The 17,078-nt window shown below is 37.8% G+C and overlaps 1 protein-coding gene across 5 annotated transcripts in view; it reads right to left on the bottom strand.

The window, feature by feature from the left end:
* Positions 1 to 1,176: 1,176 nt before the first annotated feature.
* Positions 1,177 to 17,078, bottom strand: part of LPAR1 (lysophosphatidic acid receptor 1) — a 173,384-nt gene continuing 157,482 nt past the window's right edge. For all 5 annotated transcript variants that reach the window (XM_009001171.5, XM_035254517.3, XM_054258823.2 and 2 more), the window contains one exon: positions 1,177 to 3,628. In XM_009001171.5, coding sequence (XP_008999419.1) covers positions 3,327 to 3,628 — 302 coding nt within the window. In that variant the 3' untranslated portion in view covers positions 1,177 to 3,326. The remainder of the gene's footprint in view (positions 3,629 to 17,078) is intronic.

Raw genomic sequence — 17,078 nt, forward strand, 5'->3', positions numbered from 1 at the left:
TTATAACATTTAGGGAAGAATTAGAGAATTTGCCGTGTAGACTATGTAAGATGCAGGTGAATGCTACAATATGAACAGCCCCTGCCTAGGAAGATTAACAATACATCCTGGCTCCTAGTTACATACATTTCTTCTATCATGCAGTGTCCAACTTCATCCATAAGCCACCCCATTCTAAACCGACAAATAATCCCTAATTTTTACGAAGTTTGGAATCAGGTGAAGCTCTCAGTTGGTATGAAACAATTAACACTTTGTTTCAAAAGCTCCTTTCATAAAAATGTTCTGTTTACTTTGTTATAGTGACGGGATATGATAAAAGAGGTGTTTCTGTAATTTTCAGCTAACATGAGTGCACACTCTGGACTTTAGGGGAAAGAACTAGAAACAGTATATAACATTTCAGAAGTTGAGAGAATTCTGGAATAAATTAGATGGAAGAGGAACAGTGGAACCTAAAGCAATAGTTAACTGGGAAGGAAAAAAGGAAGGCTGATAAGATCCATTAATTGTATGTTAGTTGCGGCTTTAGGTCTTGAAAATTATGGTTTCACTAATTTAAAAAGAGAAATACGTGAGGGGTGGCCAATTTGTAAAGATGGGTTCAAAGATATTTGATTTCTAACAATCTTTATCCACCTAAATTTAAAGGTTCAAAATTCTCTTCTACATACTCAGAGACAGTCACTGGAATAAATATTTTATCATTTTCCAACACCTTAGTGATATACTGAAAATGTTACTATGGTTATATCATTGGAAGATATATAACTTTTATCTTGTTAGTTATTAAACCTATAAGCAGAAATAGCACTGCGACTTTAGAAACTCCTAGTGAGAGTTTTTCATAAAATTGTCAAATTTTTTTTGTAAAATCAAGAGTTTTTCAAAAAGAAACTCACTCTAACAGTTATCCTGTTGAGGTAAAGTACCATCTTAAAAAATTGTCTATGGAATATAAATCACCATCTCCCAGACATTGGCAAGATTTATTACTCAGATTGAAAAAAGCAGTTGTGGGCTGGGGGCGCACACGGTTGCTCCGCCTCAGGGGTAAGCAGCCATTCTAACAGCGAAATAAAGAAGGTCACAGTGGGGAAAGTACCCATGCAATGCAAGCTGGAAGACGCTCGAACAAGAGAAATAGCACTGACCAGAACCACACATTACCAAACGCTGATTGAAAATGATTTATTAAAGTCCAATTAGTATGCTTTTCATTTCAAATAATCCATATCGCCTCCGGAAAAATATGCACGTGTAAAAGTCCAAGTTCATTTCTTTCACTTCCAATATAAAATATTCTGTATTTTGTATAAAGTATGTGCAAACACCTTTTTGCTAATGGGGTCCCCGCATTCTTTTCACCACGAGTACTTTACAAGTCTGCCCTCTGCTCAAACGCTGACCATGATGCACTGACGTCCTCCTTCCTAGACAGCCATTTGTCTCCCGGACTTCTTTCTCTCAGACATCCTCCTGACCTCCTCTGACCTGCTTCAGGACTGTGTTACTTCACTGGTTACTTCTTACAACAAACTTATGCAATTACTACTCTACCTGGACAAGTATTAAACAGGTATCACCTAATAGGGCAGCAGCCTACTGGAGTGATTCCTGGAGAATATACAGCAACCAATCACGTACTGGCACACTCAATCCATTTGCTGCAGATGGGCCCACGCTAATTAATATGACAATCCTTTATTCTCTTGGCACATTTGGTTTCTTTGCATTTTCTTCAATTTTACAGTGCATGTGTGGTTACCAAGAGCTGGATAACAAGTCCCTCAAACAAAATTTGAAATTGTGAGATAAATCAGAGTACCTTCGTTCTTGTGACAGTTGAATGCTTCTAGTTGATCTTGTTATATTAAAAAGTCACTCTTCACTCAAGTGACCACTGCATTTCTTTCGTAAAAAGGTCATTTGACTGGTTTTTCCTCACAACTGCCACTCATGCAGTGCAAAAGCAGGAAATCCCTTTTTATAAAAGGTATAAGTACAAGATGAAATTTCACATTTTTTAAAAAAGAATCCTTCATGGGAACATGTCCTAATAATCAACTATATGGACAAAGTTTTATATACAAAAAATTTCTCCAACTTTATAATAATGAAATTAGAAACAACCTAAATAGTTAACAATATGGGAATGGTTAAACTGAGTTGCATCCATTAAATGGAATATAATATAGCCATTAAAATTATGCTTTTGTAAAATTTTTAACGCCATAAGAAAACATGGCAATTTTGTAACAAAAAAGACCTAGTTATAAAACTGTTTACAATATGATTCCAATTATGTAAAAAAAAAGTATACAATACACATATAGGCATACATAGGGGTTGCTTTTTAAAGGTGATTACTTCTGGGTTGTGATATCAGTAATCATTTTTGCTTTTTTATACATTTCTGCATTTTTCAAGTTTTCTATGATGAGTATATTATTTTACAAAGACTATGAACATTTTCCTCTGATACACTGGTAATTAGAATGTACTTGGGTATTTTAAATATGTGGGAGCAATATTACAGTGCTTCATCTTCTACGACTTTTTTGGAATACATATCATTTTGGTAATAAACTTATATTCCTGTTTTATACTTGTTACAACATTGTAATTAAACAGTTAATATTGTGATTAGAACATTGTTTGCTTTATAACCTAAACAAATACTGGCTTTGAAGTCCAGGTTCTATTTTCTAGAGGATATAAAATTAGTATCCTTTTTATCTTTTTAAGTAAGGCATACTGCATACATACATCACATGCATGCTTTCTAAACAAAAAAAAATAATTCTAGTTTACAGTTTCCCTATGGAAGGAAAAAATGGAATTATGGTAGTTTAAAAACAGTCCATAGTCTCATCCATCACAAACATGCTGATAGCCATAAACATGTTTATTAAGTGAAATGTATCCTTTAAAAATAAAAAAAAGGGGAAGCCTGTATATAAATGAAGTTGTGGATTCAACTTGTCAGAACTTTTTCTGACTTGCACCAAACCACACAAAATCTTTTTAAAAGTCTACTTAGTGTAGTCTAAATGGGCACTCCAGAGTCTGTTCTTGAATTCCATTGCAAGAGCTTCCTACTTTCAGAAGGGATAGGGATGAAGATGAGGGTTGTCACATAAGCTAATTTTCAATATATATCAAGTCTTGTGGGGTCTAGAAACAAATACTGTCATTGGTTAGTGTTTAAGTACATGAGTTGACTTTTCTCCTCTCTCACACCCCACCTTGCCCTGGCAATTGGGTAGGGGGAGGCTGTTTATCCTCCAAGAGAGGACGGCTGGTTCCTCATCTCAGTTTCCGTTCTAAACCACAGAGTGGTCATTGCTGTGAACTCCCGCCAAGATGGTGTGGTTGAGGGAGGAAGCCGAGCGGTCTGAGCCTTCCGTGGGGCCACTGGGGTTCTCACTGCGTTGGCAGCAGAGAATCTGCCTAAAGGTGGCACTCATTTCTTTGTCGCGGTAGGAGTAAATGATGGGGTTCATGGCAGAGTTGAATTCAGCAAGAAGAAGGAAGAATTTCTCATAGGCCAGCACGTTGCACTGTGGACAGCACACGTCTAGAAGTAACAAAACCAATCCAGGAGTCCAGCAGATGATAAAGGCCCCTACAAGGACAAGGATAGGGATCAGGAGGATTTTAAAAAGAGAATAAAAACAATATAATAAAACATGTAACCATAAAGTGATATGATTTCAGTTCAATATAAAAATACAGAAGTTGGAAGCCACCATTGTTGCAAATGAAATATTCATTTTCCGAAATAATCAGAAAAAATTTAATGATAGCCAACTTAAAATTTTCTTTTGTATGTTACTAAAATCAAGTATTTATGAGACATTGATGATGATTATTTTGAGCAAAACACAAAGAGTTTGATAAGCAACTGAGACATCAAAAACTGCATTCAGGACGCACTTCACCTCATATAACAGCATGGTTTTTAACAGCAGTGTTGTTTTCAGGCAAAAGATAAGCACTAATGATAAGTGTCTTTTAGTGGTTAATTAAGACATAGTTTCTGGATTCAGGTTGTCTGGGCCCAAATTCTTCTTTGCCATGTAATAAACTGGGTGAACTTAGGCAAACTACTTTCTTACCTCCATTTTCCCACTGAAAAATGCAGATGATTATATGTACACTTCATGAGGTGGTGTATGGATTAAACAAGTGTTAAGAAAATAATCACTGAATCTGTATCCACAATAACAATAATAATTATTATTACCTGCTGAGTAGCATGGGCCTGTTAGGAAATTGTGATTTCCAATGATAAGATCTGTGTTTGATTTTTATTCAACAACTACCTACATAGTGCTGTTCTATATGCAATACTAGTAATAACTCATTTAATTTTCATAGCAGCCATATAACATAGAAACTGATAACCCCATAACTGGATCAAGCCCACCATACTGGAAAGTGGAAGAGAGAAGAAAAATCCCAGAGTTTCTGCTCTTAGAGGCTGCCTCCAGAGTTCAAGCTCTAGAAATATTACATTTCCACTTCTTGAATAACATTAAATATTTTAAACCAAACTTAATGTTTCAGATGTTTTACTAATTTAGATCAACTTTGTTCTCTTTCTTCCAATTATTCTGAATCATTTGCAATTTTACTATAACTGTAGGAGGAATGAAAATACAGAAGATATGCTTAATTCTATTTCATTTAGTTTCTGAAATCACTCATCATTTGGATCCCAGGAAAATGGAGGTGATGAAATAGCATTAAAACCTACCACCATGTTACTCCGGACTCCGCTGGGGATCTTCTACCGAAAGAACATGAGCTAAGAGACGTCGTGGGCACCACTGTGTCCCATTACACCTCACCTAATGGGCTCCATATGCGTAATCACACAGGATACATATGTGTAATCAGGAAGAGGGGAAGTAGGGACAATCCCAGGAGGGCATTTGCATCTTCAGATTTAAATGGCGCTGGCCTTGGTGGATGCAGGTTTGGACCAGGGTCATGGATTTGGTCCAGCCTCAAGGAATTAGTTTCACAAAATGTAAACAAATGAGATTTAGTCTCCAAACAGCCCACTTTTGATTCTGAGCTTTCTTTTGTGAAACTTTTCAGCAGGGAAATGAAAATAAAGGAGAAAACTACCCCCATAAAGCTCTTTGTTCTACAACACAAATGTGTATTGGTTTTAAACTGCTGTTCACTTTGAAGATTGGCCAAGGTACTTCATTTTCTAATAAATACAATACTTTAGACTTTTCATGAGAGAAAAAAAATATTTCAAATATCAGGAGATAATAGCCAAGGAGTGATCTGAACTTCAATAAAAATGTTAATAAAGCATTCATTCCAAGTCCTTGAATTTCCTTGCTTGAAAGTCACCCAGAAAGCTAAACATAAAGGAAAATCAAAGGAATGCCTCTTGGGTTTCAGAAATAATGCATTATTCATTGAGAAGCCAGGAAGGGAATTATTCTCAGGATGGAAAATGCTTGGATGGAAAATGCATGGTCCCATTATGCCATTTACTTGGAAACTAAAAACACACAGACCCTTCATGAATGGGACAGCATTCTTTCAAGTTTCCTTTCCCCTTTCTTTTATCAAAGCTCTAATTGAGTTCAAATTCAGAGCTGGATTAGATACCAGGAATATGCATTTTAATAGCTAGACTTTAAATAAAATAGTATTTTTCTCCTACTGGGCAGCAGAAGGGAATATCTTTATTCTCATATACTTACTCAAACTGCTTGGCTTTGTTCAAAAGTGAGAGAATGCAAATACCATCATTTGTTTTTTATAGTTTCTTCCAATGTTAAAATCTAAAAGGTGCAAGATCTTTCCAGAAAGAGCCCATTAGCTTTACTTTTAGACCAAGAAATGCAAGGAACCCTGCTAGATTGAAGGCAGGAAGTGGGAAACACCACAGACTGACATAGGAGCTACTATGTATGGACACTTCATTGAGGAACCTCAAGTCCTCTCGCTGTTCTTCTTCACTGAAAGGAACTGGTTTTTGTACCAGGATTAGGTCCAACCACATACTCCCAACACTCTGTGTTTGGATCTTCAAGACTCAATCCAATAATTTCAGTGACTCACAGTACAGGCCTCAGAAATCAACATCTAAAACCATTCACATGGAATTTCCACCCATCCCCTTTCTTTCTGTTTCACAGAGGCCTCAAGGATCAAACTGACCAAAAGATGAGGACTGACTACAGAAGAGGAAAATTGGGTTTGGAAAATCCTAAGGGATTAGGCTCCTGAATGGATATTTAGAAATAAATTTGCTCAAATTAAGGATTTCCCCCTCAGCTTCTGAAAACAATAATAAACCACACCCAATCTCCTTTAAGAATAAGGAGCCAACCATAATTCAATCAGGTTACAGGACTTGAGATGTGCGTTGTGGACCCTATCAACATGTAATCTATAGAGAGTGCAGAGTACACCTGAAAGACAGGTTGTTAATTAAGAGTTTAAGCACCTCCATCTCAGCACATGTAAAGTGGGGCAGTAATAGCACCCTGCCTACTCCACATGGCAGCGAGGATCAAATCGAGATGCAACTTGTAAAAGCCCTCTATAAACCGCACGTCTACCTGACCACCATGACTTACAAGCAAGTGAGCAGCACAGTCTTGTGGCAGCTGGTGTTGCACAGCCCTAGGACAGATTCTCCAAGAGTAGTGTGTGAAAACATGTTTTGGACAAGGAAAAGCTGGCAGGCCAAAAGGCTCTAAGACAATACTATCCTGATTATAAGGAGATTCCTAGGACTTGCCGTTGGGTATGAGGAGGCTAACAAGAGGGAATAAAAAAGGGAACACAGGGAAGCAGGGAAGCCTCAAATCATTTTGCAGGTTCTCATGGGTCAATGTGAACACCTACCAAGATGGGGAATGAAATATAGTACTCAGCAGTCATAGTGCTTTAGGTAGTTTGTATTATTTCTAGCACATTTCTGATAGAGGAATCCCACAAACCCAGGCACACCAATGAATGGTATGCAACAGTATGAAAGAGGAAGGGTTGGGTGCGGTGACTCACGCCTGTAATCCTAGCGCTTTGGAAGGCCAATGTGGGTGGATCACCCAAGGTCAAGGGTTCAAGACCACCCTGGCCAATAATGGTGAAACTTCATCATTACTAAAAATATAAAAATTAGCTAGGTGTGGTGGCACACGCCTGTAGTCCCAGATACTCTGGAGGCTGAGGCAGGAGAATCACTTGAATCCAGGAGGCAGAGGTTGCAGGGAGCCAAGATCACACCACTGCACTCCAGCCCGTGTGACAGAGCAAGACTCTGTCTCAAAAAGAAAAAAAAAGTAAAAGGAAGTACAAGTAGTTTATGGTTATTTATTGCAAAGTCAGAAACAGAAGTAGCAGAAAATAAGATGTCCAAGGTCACAAACATCATGTATATCTGGCTAAGACATCTGAAATGTGTCCAGTCCAGCAGCAGTTCTAACCCTAGCCATATTACAATAGCTTGCAGAGCTTCTTAAAAAAATAAAGACCTTCACCTACCCTTCCCCCATGGGATTGTAAACCCATTGGCCTTACTCGTCAGATTTTCATTTAAGACACAACATTGTTGACAGAGTGGAAGAAGAAAATAAGGTAAAGGCAAAACTATTTCCAAATTTCAGAAGGAAATAATGAAAGCCAGAATCAGGGCAGCAGCACTGGGAAGAGGTATAGAAGGACTGAACAAGTATTTAGGTGATGAACTCCATGAGATGGATGGGACAGAATAGTCTAGAATGACTTCTAAATTTTCACTTTGGTTGAAGGAAGGATGGTGGTACCTTTTGCTGAGGGAGGAAACACAGGAGAAAATGTTGACCAGTGTTTTGTTAGGGGAGGTGAGGAGAAGAAGAGAACTGATGAGCTAGGTTCAGTATGTGTTTAGTTTGAGGTACTTGCAAGACATCAAATGGAAATGCCTTAATCACATCAAAATAGGTTCATGGCGATTTGTGTCATGGGAAACTGTTTCTCAGTGTGCTTTAACAAAAGTGGTTACATTCTCCCAGATTTGCCAATATTACAAGTAACACGGGATGGAGGATATTCAAAACATATCTGTGGGTTGCCCTTCCTTGAACAAGCTTTATTCCTCCCTGATGCATCTGTCAAAGCAATCTGTGAGAACCCCAGGCCCACAAAGATGGAGGGAGAGGTGCTGGAATGCAGACGCAAAAGGCAGGGAGGAAAGAGGCTGTTTTGAAACAACAGGTCACAGCTGCAGACCGAGATCATATTACCACACCTTCCCTCAAATCTACACAACCTCATCAGCTGAATAATGCTTACCATCTGGTCTCACAATTACAGTCTTTTTTCTAGAATGACTTTTTCTTAACTAGTTGAACTTTGCTTACATATGGAATGTAAGAACCACAGTTAAAAGAGGAAAACAGTCCTTGCCAGAGAAGACCTCTAGAGAGAGTGTCCAAGATTTTTGATGAAAAACACAGAAAGCGTTTCCAGTCTGGTTGGCAAAGTTGTGTTTTTACAAAAGAAGCAGACATCCCACAGATCCAAAACAAGTCAAGGTAAATCAATTCTACATCAGCACCGTGCCCAAGGTGGCCTCACTCTTCTTGTTTTTCAAATGAGGATCCCAGAAACAGTCTTATCTCAGAGACTTGGGGTGGAAATCAAGGGAGAAAATAAGTGAGCGGATAAGTTACTTTTTCTGTTTTCACTGAATTGTTTATTCCCTCAGGTCAGGCAGCTGGGTATCCCAGACTCCAATCAAATTTTAGTTCATCTCTGCAGTTACCTTGTGATTTCTGCTATTAAGGCACACACATAATACATAGTTAGCTAGGAAATCTTTCTATGCTATGTATCTTAACAGAGCCTATGTCAGAACATAGGCCATAAATGCAAAGCTTATTCTTCCTCAGTCTTGCAGCTAAGGGTTCATTATAATGGGGGTGTATCTGATGGTTTTTTGAGATTAAAGCTTTTTCTACAAGAGTAACCCAGATTAGTTATAAAATCTTTTTGCCTGACTATGGAAATATATAATTTAACTGCAGTATCTCCACAGTATTATTGTTCTAGAGTATTTCCATCCTGATACCAATTTTACTCCACCTAGTTTGGTGTTCAACACTGCCAGTCCTTCCTGGTCACAGCACATGTTGCATACATTTAAAGTTTCCTGATTTCATTTATTGTGTGATGTGCTCTAGTATTTTCATTACTCACTCTTGAGAGGAACATTTATCTTTTAAAGAAGGACATTAACACCATACAGAGCTCTAAAGCAGAGCAGAATACTCATTATGTTCTCTTTTTATTATTCCTGGGTGACAGTTTTAGCTTCATGAGACTCTCCTGATCACCACAATGCTACCTTTCCTATACCTAAGAGAATGCCAAAGCTGCCTTCCCTCTGGCATTTCATACTCACCTTAACATTAAGAAGTGAGTACCGCATACATACAAACTTCACATCCTACAACAGACTCTAACGCTCATCCTGCAACTGTACGTTGGAAAGTTCACACTGAAATGACTTGTCTGCTGGTGCTATTCTTACCATTCATGTGCTAAAAAGCCAAGAGAAACCACTTCTTCACTGCTACCATCCTAGCCAAGTGAGCAATATCTTTTATCTGCTAATTACAACAGGCTGTTAACCAATTCCTCTTCCTCCATGCTGCTTCTCTAAAGTCCAGGTTGTACACAACAAGCATAAATCAATTGCAAGAAGCCACTCTCCTGCTTAAAACCCTCCAAAGTCTTCCTACTTGAAATCCTTACTGCCCTACACATGACTGGCCTTTGCCAATTTCTTGGATCTCATCTCTTTCCACTAACTCCTCATTTATGAGGTTACAGTCACACAGACCAAGCCCACTTCTGTCTCAGGATATTTGCATTTAGAGATCCAACTGCTGGGATTACTTTCTCTGCAGTTCTTTATGTCTACTTACTTATTAAATGTAACATCCTTAAAAAGGCTAGCCTTGGCTATCCTAGCCAAAACTGCAGTCCACCACCATCACCACATTATCCCAATTTATAATCATCACATGATGATATACCCAAATCATATATCCTTTATTTATACTCAGAATTATTTATTGGTTTACATGTTTATTGTTTTAGCTTCCCTCAACAAGAATATTAGCTTCATGAAGGAAGGAATACTATCTCTTTCATGTCTGTATCTCTGGAATCTAGAGCATTGCCTGGTGACAGCACACACTCAATGTATCTTCTGTTGAATGAATTAGCAAGTCATGGCTAAGCACCTAATACAAATATCCCAAACAAGGAAAATTAATAAGTAGAAATGTCATTAAATTATGTGTGAAAAATAAACATTAACATCTGTAGTATTAGGCCTTTAAATGGATGCTACAGGACATTCATAGGGGCGTAAGGTAGACCCTGTAAGACCAAATTCTGGAATGGTGGAACAATACCTACACAATTTTGAAGGTTCAGAATTTTTATTTTATAATTTTAACCTATGTTACCTGGCCAAATTACTTTTAAGTGTGAGGGGTTTTGTTTGTTTTTTTGAGACAGAGTCTCACTCTGTCGCCAGGCTGGAGTGCAGTGGCACAATCTCAGCTCACTTGAACCTCCCAGGTTCCAGCAATTCTCCTGCCTCAGCCTCCCAAGTAGCTGGAACCACAGGCGCGTGCCACTACACTCAACTGATTTTTGTATTTTTAGTAGAGACGGGGTTTCGTGATGTTGACCAGGATGGTCTGGATCTCTTGACCTTGCAATCTGCCGGCCATGGACTCCCAAAGTGCTGGGATCACAGGCATGAACCACCACACCGAGCCAAGTGTGGGCTTTTTTTTTAATGGGTGCACAGATATACGGTAAAAGTGCAAGCATATAAATGAGAACAAGAAGCAACAATTTCCAGACAACTTCTGAGAAGACTGGAAGGAAGAAAGGGTATGGGACAGTGCTTTGGTTATACCAACAATTCTTTTCAGAGACCTGAAGCAAATTGCACAAAATGTTGGCATCTATTTGATTTTAATGTCTGGTAACTAGATGACTGTTATATGACTTTGTGTTTTTTATATATTTGACTCTCCCATATTCAGATATTTATAAATTTAGAAATTTAATAACAGAAAATTAATAAGGATATCCAGGACTTGAACTCAGATCCGGAACAAGTAAACTTAATAAACATTTATAGAGTTCTCCACTTTAAATACATAAAATATACATTTTTGTCAGTACCGCATCACACCTACTCATAGCTTTAAATGAAATTTGATCGGCCATTATTAAGCACGATTATTAGCATAAAAGAGGTTTTCAATACCCATTTTTAGAATAAAGCAACATTCCCATTCTCTCTCCCTCTTTCTCTTCCTCTTTCTTCCTCTGCTTCACTCCTTTTTCTTTCTTTCCTTCTCTTCTTAAAAATAAAAAAGAAACTAGCCTTCTTCGCAAAAATAAAAACAAAAAACATCAACATGGTGATTGGACAGGAAACAAAACACAGGAGAATCACAGTACAAAAAAAAAAAGAAATTTTAACAACAGGAAACTAGAAGTCTTGATTTTTCTTTTTTTAAGTAAAAGGGAAGAAGAGCAGGTAGAACAGTAGAAAATTTGCTAAAAGTTTTGTCTTGTTTGGGGGCTACACAGATACCAAATTATATCTGGAATTTTTATTTTATTTTTTAAGACTGAGTCTTGCTCTGTCGTCCAGGCTGGAGTGCAGGGGTGTGATCTCTGGTCACTGGAACCTCTCCTTCCTGGATTCAAGCAATTCCCCTACCTCACTCTCCTAAGTAGCTGGGATTATAGGCGTGTGCCACCATGCCCAGATAATTTTTGTATTTTTAATAGAGATGGGATTTCACCATGTTGGCCAGGCTGGTCTGAAACCACTGACCTCAAATGATCCACCCGCCTTGGCCTCCCAAAGTGCTGGGATTATAGGCCTGAGCCACTGTGCCCGACCTGTATCTTGAATTTTTTTTAAGCATGTTTTTAAAATTTAAAGTTAGCCACTATTAAAAATAGATATTGGATGTACAACTCAAACCACTAAAGAAACAAAAAAATGAAGAACAAAACAGGAAAAGAAAATGCAATTTATCAAAAGGCAGGAAAAGACACAAGCAAAAGCAAGGCAACGCACACACAGAGTAAGCCCAAACATGTGACCAGACATCATAAATGTGATGCCCTTAATTCTCTTATTAAAAAACAGATTCTCAGATTCAACACCATGACTTTTGAACAGCATCTTGTTTTCCCTTGAACTTCTAATTGCTTTCATTTTTCACTCTCTCTCTCTTTTGTTACAGATAAGAAACACATGGTTTATTAGAGCAGAAGCATACCACAGATGTATTCCCAACTTTTTAATTATACAATTTATCCCAGAGATATTTCCTGCAGCCCTCTGACTTACTAACCCAATTGAACCCACTGATTTCTAGGCCTGCTTCTCAGCTTCCATTTTGGGTTGCTTCTTTTTACATACCCAGGTAGTATATTGCTTGTAACCTTCATCATTTTTGGGGAACCTCTTTTCTTCTCCCTCCCCTAATCCCCCCCCCTTTTTTTTTTGAGACAGAGTTTCGCTCTTGTTGCCCAGGCTGGAGTACAATGGTGTGATCTCGGCTCACTGCAACTTCTGCCTCCCAAGTTCAAGTGATTCTCCTTCCTCAGTCTCCTGAGTAGCTGGGATTACAGGCGCACACCACCATGCTCAGTTAATTTTTGTATTTTTAGTAGAGACGGGTTTCACCACGTTGGTCAGGCTGGTCTCCTGACTTAGTGATCCACCCACCTCAGCCTCCCAAAGTACTGGGATTACAGGCGTTAGCCACTGTGCCCAGCTGCCCCACCCCATTTTCTAGAGTGTATCCATGAGCATTCTTTTTAGAAAGTTTGCATAAGCTTAAAATCACTAGGCCAGGTACAGTGGCTCATGCCTGTAATCCCAAAACTATAGGAGGCCAAGGTGGGCAGATCACAAGGAGTTCCTAGACCAACCTGGCCAAGACGGTGAAACCCCGCCTCTACTAAAAATACAAAAATTATCCAGGCATGGTGGTGGGTGCCTGTAGTCCCAGGTGCTTGGGAGCCTGAGGCAGGAGAATCGCTTGAACCTGAGAGATGGAGGTTGCGGTAAGCTGAGAGCTCCACACTGCACTCCAGCCTGGGTGACAGAGCAAGACTCCATCTCAAAAAAAAAGGGGAAAAAATCATTTTCTCTTAGAATGTTGTCTTCTAGTATTTAGTCTTGCAGATGAGAAGTCTGATGTATGATTCCCATTGTTTTCATGTAAAACACCTGCATAGTATGGGTTCTTACTCGTGAAGCTTTGTCTTGCACTGAATGTCTGCTTTCTGGACATAGTAGCTTTTCCATTCCTTTCAATTTGCCACAATCCCCCTAACCATGGGCCTTTGTATGTTACTCTCTCTTCCTGGGATGTTACCTCCTCTCCCCTCAATCTAATTCCTACTCACACTTTACTTATCACTACTTGGTTGGATGCTTTCCCCGATTAAGTAAAAAATCCCATTGTATATTCTCTCAGCACTACAAAACGCTCCATGGTAGAAGTTATGACAGGTATAATTTATATTTATTTATAGTTTGATTATTGATTACTAATTACTGATTACTTTGTCCCTCATCAGACTATTTTTATGCCACTGTGTCTATATTACCTAACAACATTTTTGGCATATAGTTAGTGCTCTATAAACATTTGTTGAATGAATAAATAAGTGAAAGAAAGACCAAGGATCTGGCTAGTTAACTACCTAGGCCATTAACCATACATTTTCTCATCCTCTTCTACCTGAAACTGTCATAATTTCTTTCATTAACTTTGGGAGATCACAAATGTCACCAGAATATGATGTCTTGGCTTTGCTCATAATTCTTGTTTGGCCCTTGATTGGCAATTTTATCTATAGTCTCACAGTCATCTTTAGATTAAGAAAATATCCTATTTCTTTGAGTACTTTTCTCTCCATTCTTCCTGTTCATTTCTTTTGAGACTTCTTTTACAATGAATATTAGATATTTGGGAATCAATGCTTAAATTAACTGATTGATCCTTGACATCTCTTAATTTTTCATTGTATTCTTAATGCTTTACTTTATATTTGGTGTCCAGGGTGATATCCTGGGCTTATTTTCCAGGTCGGATATCTGATTGTTAGCTATATTCATTTCACTACTTGATAGAGGCTTTTTGTCTGTTTATTAGTAACGGGCAAAGGAGGGCAGGCCATCAGATTTTATTTTCAGGAACACTGTTCTCTGAATGATACTTTTACATAGTAATGTGTACCAATTCAGTCAATACAGCATCTTCTTGAATCTGTGAAGCTGTTAATTAGAGTTTATTTGATATTATTTTTTGCTTCCTATACCATCACTGTTTCCATGTAAGATGTTGCTCTACATTCAAATGCAGTGGGTGGGGGTAATAATGCTTCAAGGAATGTCTATTCATTATGCAGGAAACATTTCTGAATAGGGGACCCTCTTAATATGAGAAGACAGCATAAAGAATTGCCACCAAAGTCAGCTTTTCCCTATACCTAAAACATGGAGCAATGCCATCTAAGTAGGCAAAATGCTATATGACTTGATTACATGGGGAGAGATGTGTTCCTCTGAATGTTATCTACAAATAAAGTCAGAACAACATTCCAAAAATATGAAAGCAGCACGACCATCTAATTAGCTCCAGGATGCGTGCATACACACTTCACTGCCAATGGTAGCTGCTACTCTCAGGAACAGAATGTGACCCCGGAGGTCTCTGTAAGAATACAAAAAAGGAAAGGCATTCATTGACTCCCAACAAAACTGATGTAGTCTAAACCTTGCTAAGATGAGTCACTGCCTCTTCCTTTTTTTTTCCTGATACTTGTCTTCTGATTTCTACTCAGCTCTGTCTTGGGGTAAAGTAATTGAGGTTAAAACTGACTTATCAGGCCAGGTGCGGTGGCTCACGCCTGTAATCCCAGCAATTTGGTAGCCCAAGGCAGGTGTATTGCCTGAGGTCAGGAGTTCAAGACCAGTCTGACCAACATAGTGAAATTCTGTCTCTACTAAAATTACAAAAATTAGTAAGGCATGGTGGTGGGCACCTGTAATCCCAGCTACTTAGGAGGCTGAGGCAAGAGAATTGCTTGAACCTGGGAGGCTGAGGTTGCAGTGAGCTAAGATTGTGCCACTGCATTCCAGCCTGAGCAACAAGAGCAAAACTCCCTTTCAAAAAAAAAAAAAAAATTAGCTGGGCATGGTGGCACATGGCTGTAATCCAAGTTACTTGGGAGGCTAAGGCAGGAGAATTACTTGAGCCCAGGAGATGGAGGTTGCAGTGAGCCAAGATCATACCATTGCACTCCAGCCTGGGCAACAAGAGCGAAATTCCATCTCAAAAAAAAGACTGATTTGCCAGAGCATTATTACCCATCAATAACCAAAAATAAAAACAATGCTACTCCAGTGCCTACAAAGAGATGATCTGGTAAGCCCTTACTATTTTCAAGTCACTGATATTATTTTAAACTTGTAAAAGATATATATACACATATTATATATGCATACACACATAACACATACATACATAACATGCCCGCATACATGCACACTCAGGACAGTCTTCACTTTGCTGTATCATAAAAAAGACAATAAGATTTGTTTCCTTTTACATAATGTGCACTATGAGACCCAATAAAAATTGATGGTGCCACATATATTCTTCACATAGAAAATAATTCACAATTCTCAAAATGGTTAAATCTATTTTGCCTCATAAATCGACTGATTGCAAATTCCCCCTTATTTAAAAAAATAATAAATCTTAAACTTCACAGAAAATCAATGTTGTCAACTCCAGACCAGCACCATCTAACTTAGGAAGTGATACTAAAATAATTGCATGACTGTGGTCCAACAGTTACTAAGGTGATTTGAATAATATTTATCCCTTTAAAAGGATAAATGAAATTCCCCCCAGAATCTTTCCCTAGCAAAAGTTCAACATTAACAGGAAGTTTATAATTGGTTTTGCAACATATTTAATTTTTTAACTACAAATTAAGATTCTCCCCAAATAATATAAATCTAAACAAGTACTGCAATCTGGCTGGAAATGCTCATAGAATGTAGCTGATGACAAAATCCTGTGGATTATTTTCTTTGCAGTTCATGAATCAACAAGATATGTATTACCCAAGAGACAAACTTCAAGGATAGAGAAATGTAATGGAAATTTTATTTACAATTCATTTTCTTACTATCAAAATGGGGAAAACATTTAATCTAAAAGCAAATTCAGAAAACTTTGTGAATTGTTTATGTAACCTAAAAACGTTTATTATATTTATATAATTTTAAATAATTAAACGACATGAAAAGAAGAACAGTATAAACTGTAAATGTGGTCATTCTTTTTGAGATTAGTTATATCTCCTATAACTGCCAAATGTCCCGGATTGATCTTTAGGAAGCACAGATTCTTGGTGGAACAGAAAGGAGTTATGGTCTGTTCTAATATGATAGCTGTGTGTTTAAGATATCTCTCATTATAAAAAACTTTTTATAAAATGTTTTCTAAAAAGCTTCTTAAAGTAAGACTATTATTCAATTGGGAAATGGGTGTTTAGGCTACAGATTTCCAGATTCACAATCATAAATATACTTTTTCTACATAATATTCAATTATTTTAACTACAAGTGTAGAGTAAAAAGCCTCATTGATCGAAATTGACAACACCAAGTCTAAATATCACAAAGCAAATTCTGACTAGCCCATAAATCTAAGCAAAAGTCAATCAGTTCTGAAGCTATCGGAATAAGCTGCAACAATATCACTTATAGGAATTTATCCTATAGATATATTTACACACAATACAATTATGCATGAGCAAATAATTATTTGCAGTATTCTTTATTTAAAAAACTGTAAATAACTTGGATAACCATAAACAGGGAAGGACAATAAATGACATCACACGTGTACAGTAGATCCTATTCAACTTCTACTCGTTTAGATATTCTGCTTCTACTGATACCAAATCATCAG

This window comes from Callithrix jacchus, chromosome 1 (genome assembly GCF_049354715.1).
Source record: "Callithrix jacchus isolate 240 chromosome 1, calJac240_pri, whole genome shotgun sequence".
NCBI lineage: Eukaryota > Metazoa > Chordata > Mammalia > Primates > Cebidae > Callithrix > Callithrix jacchus.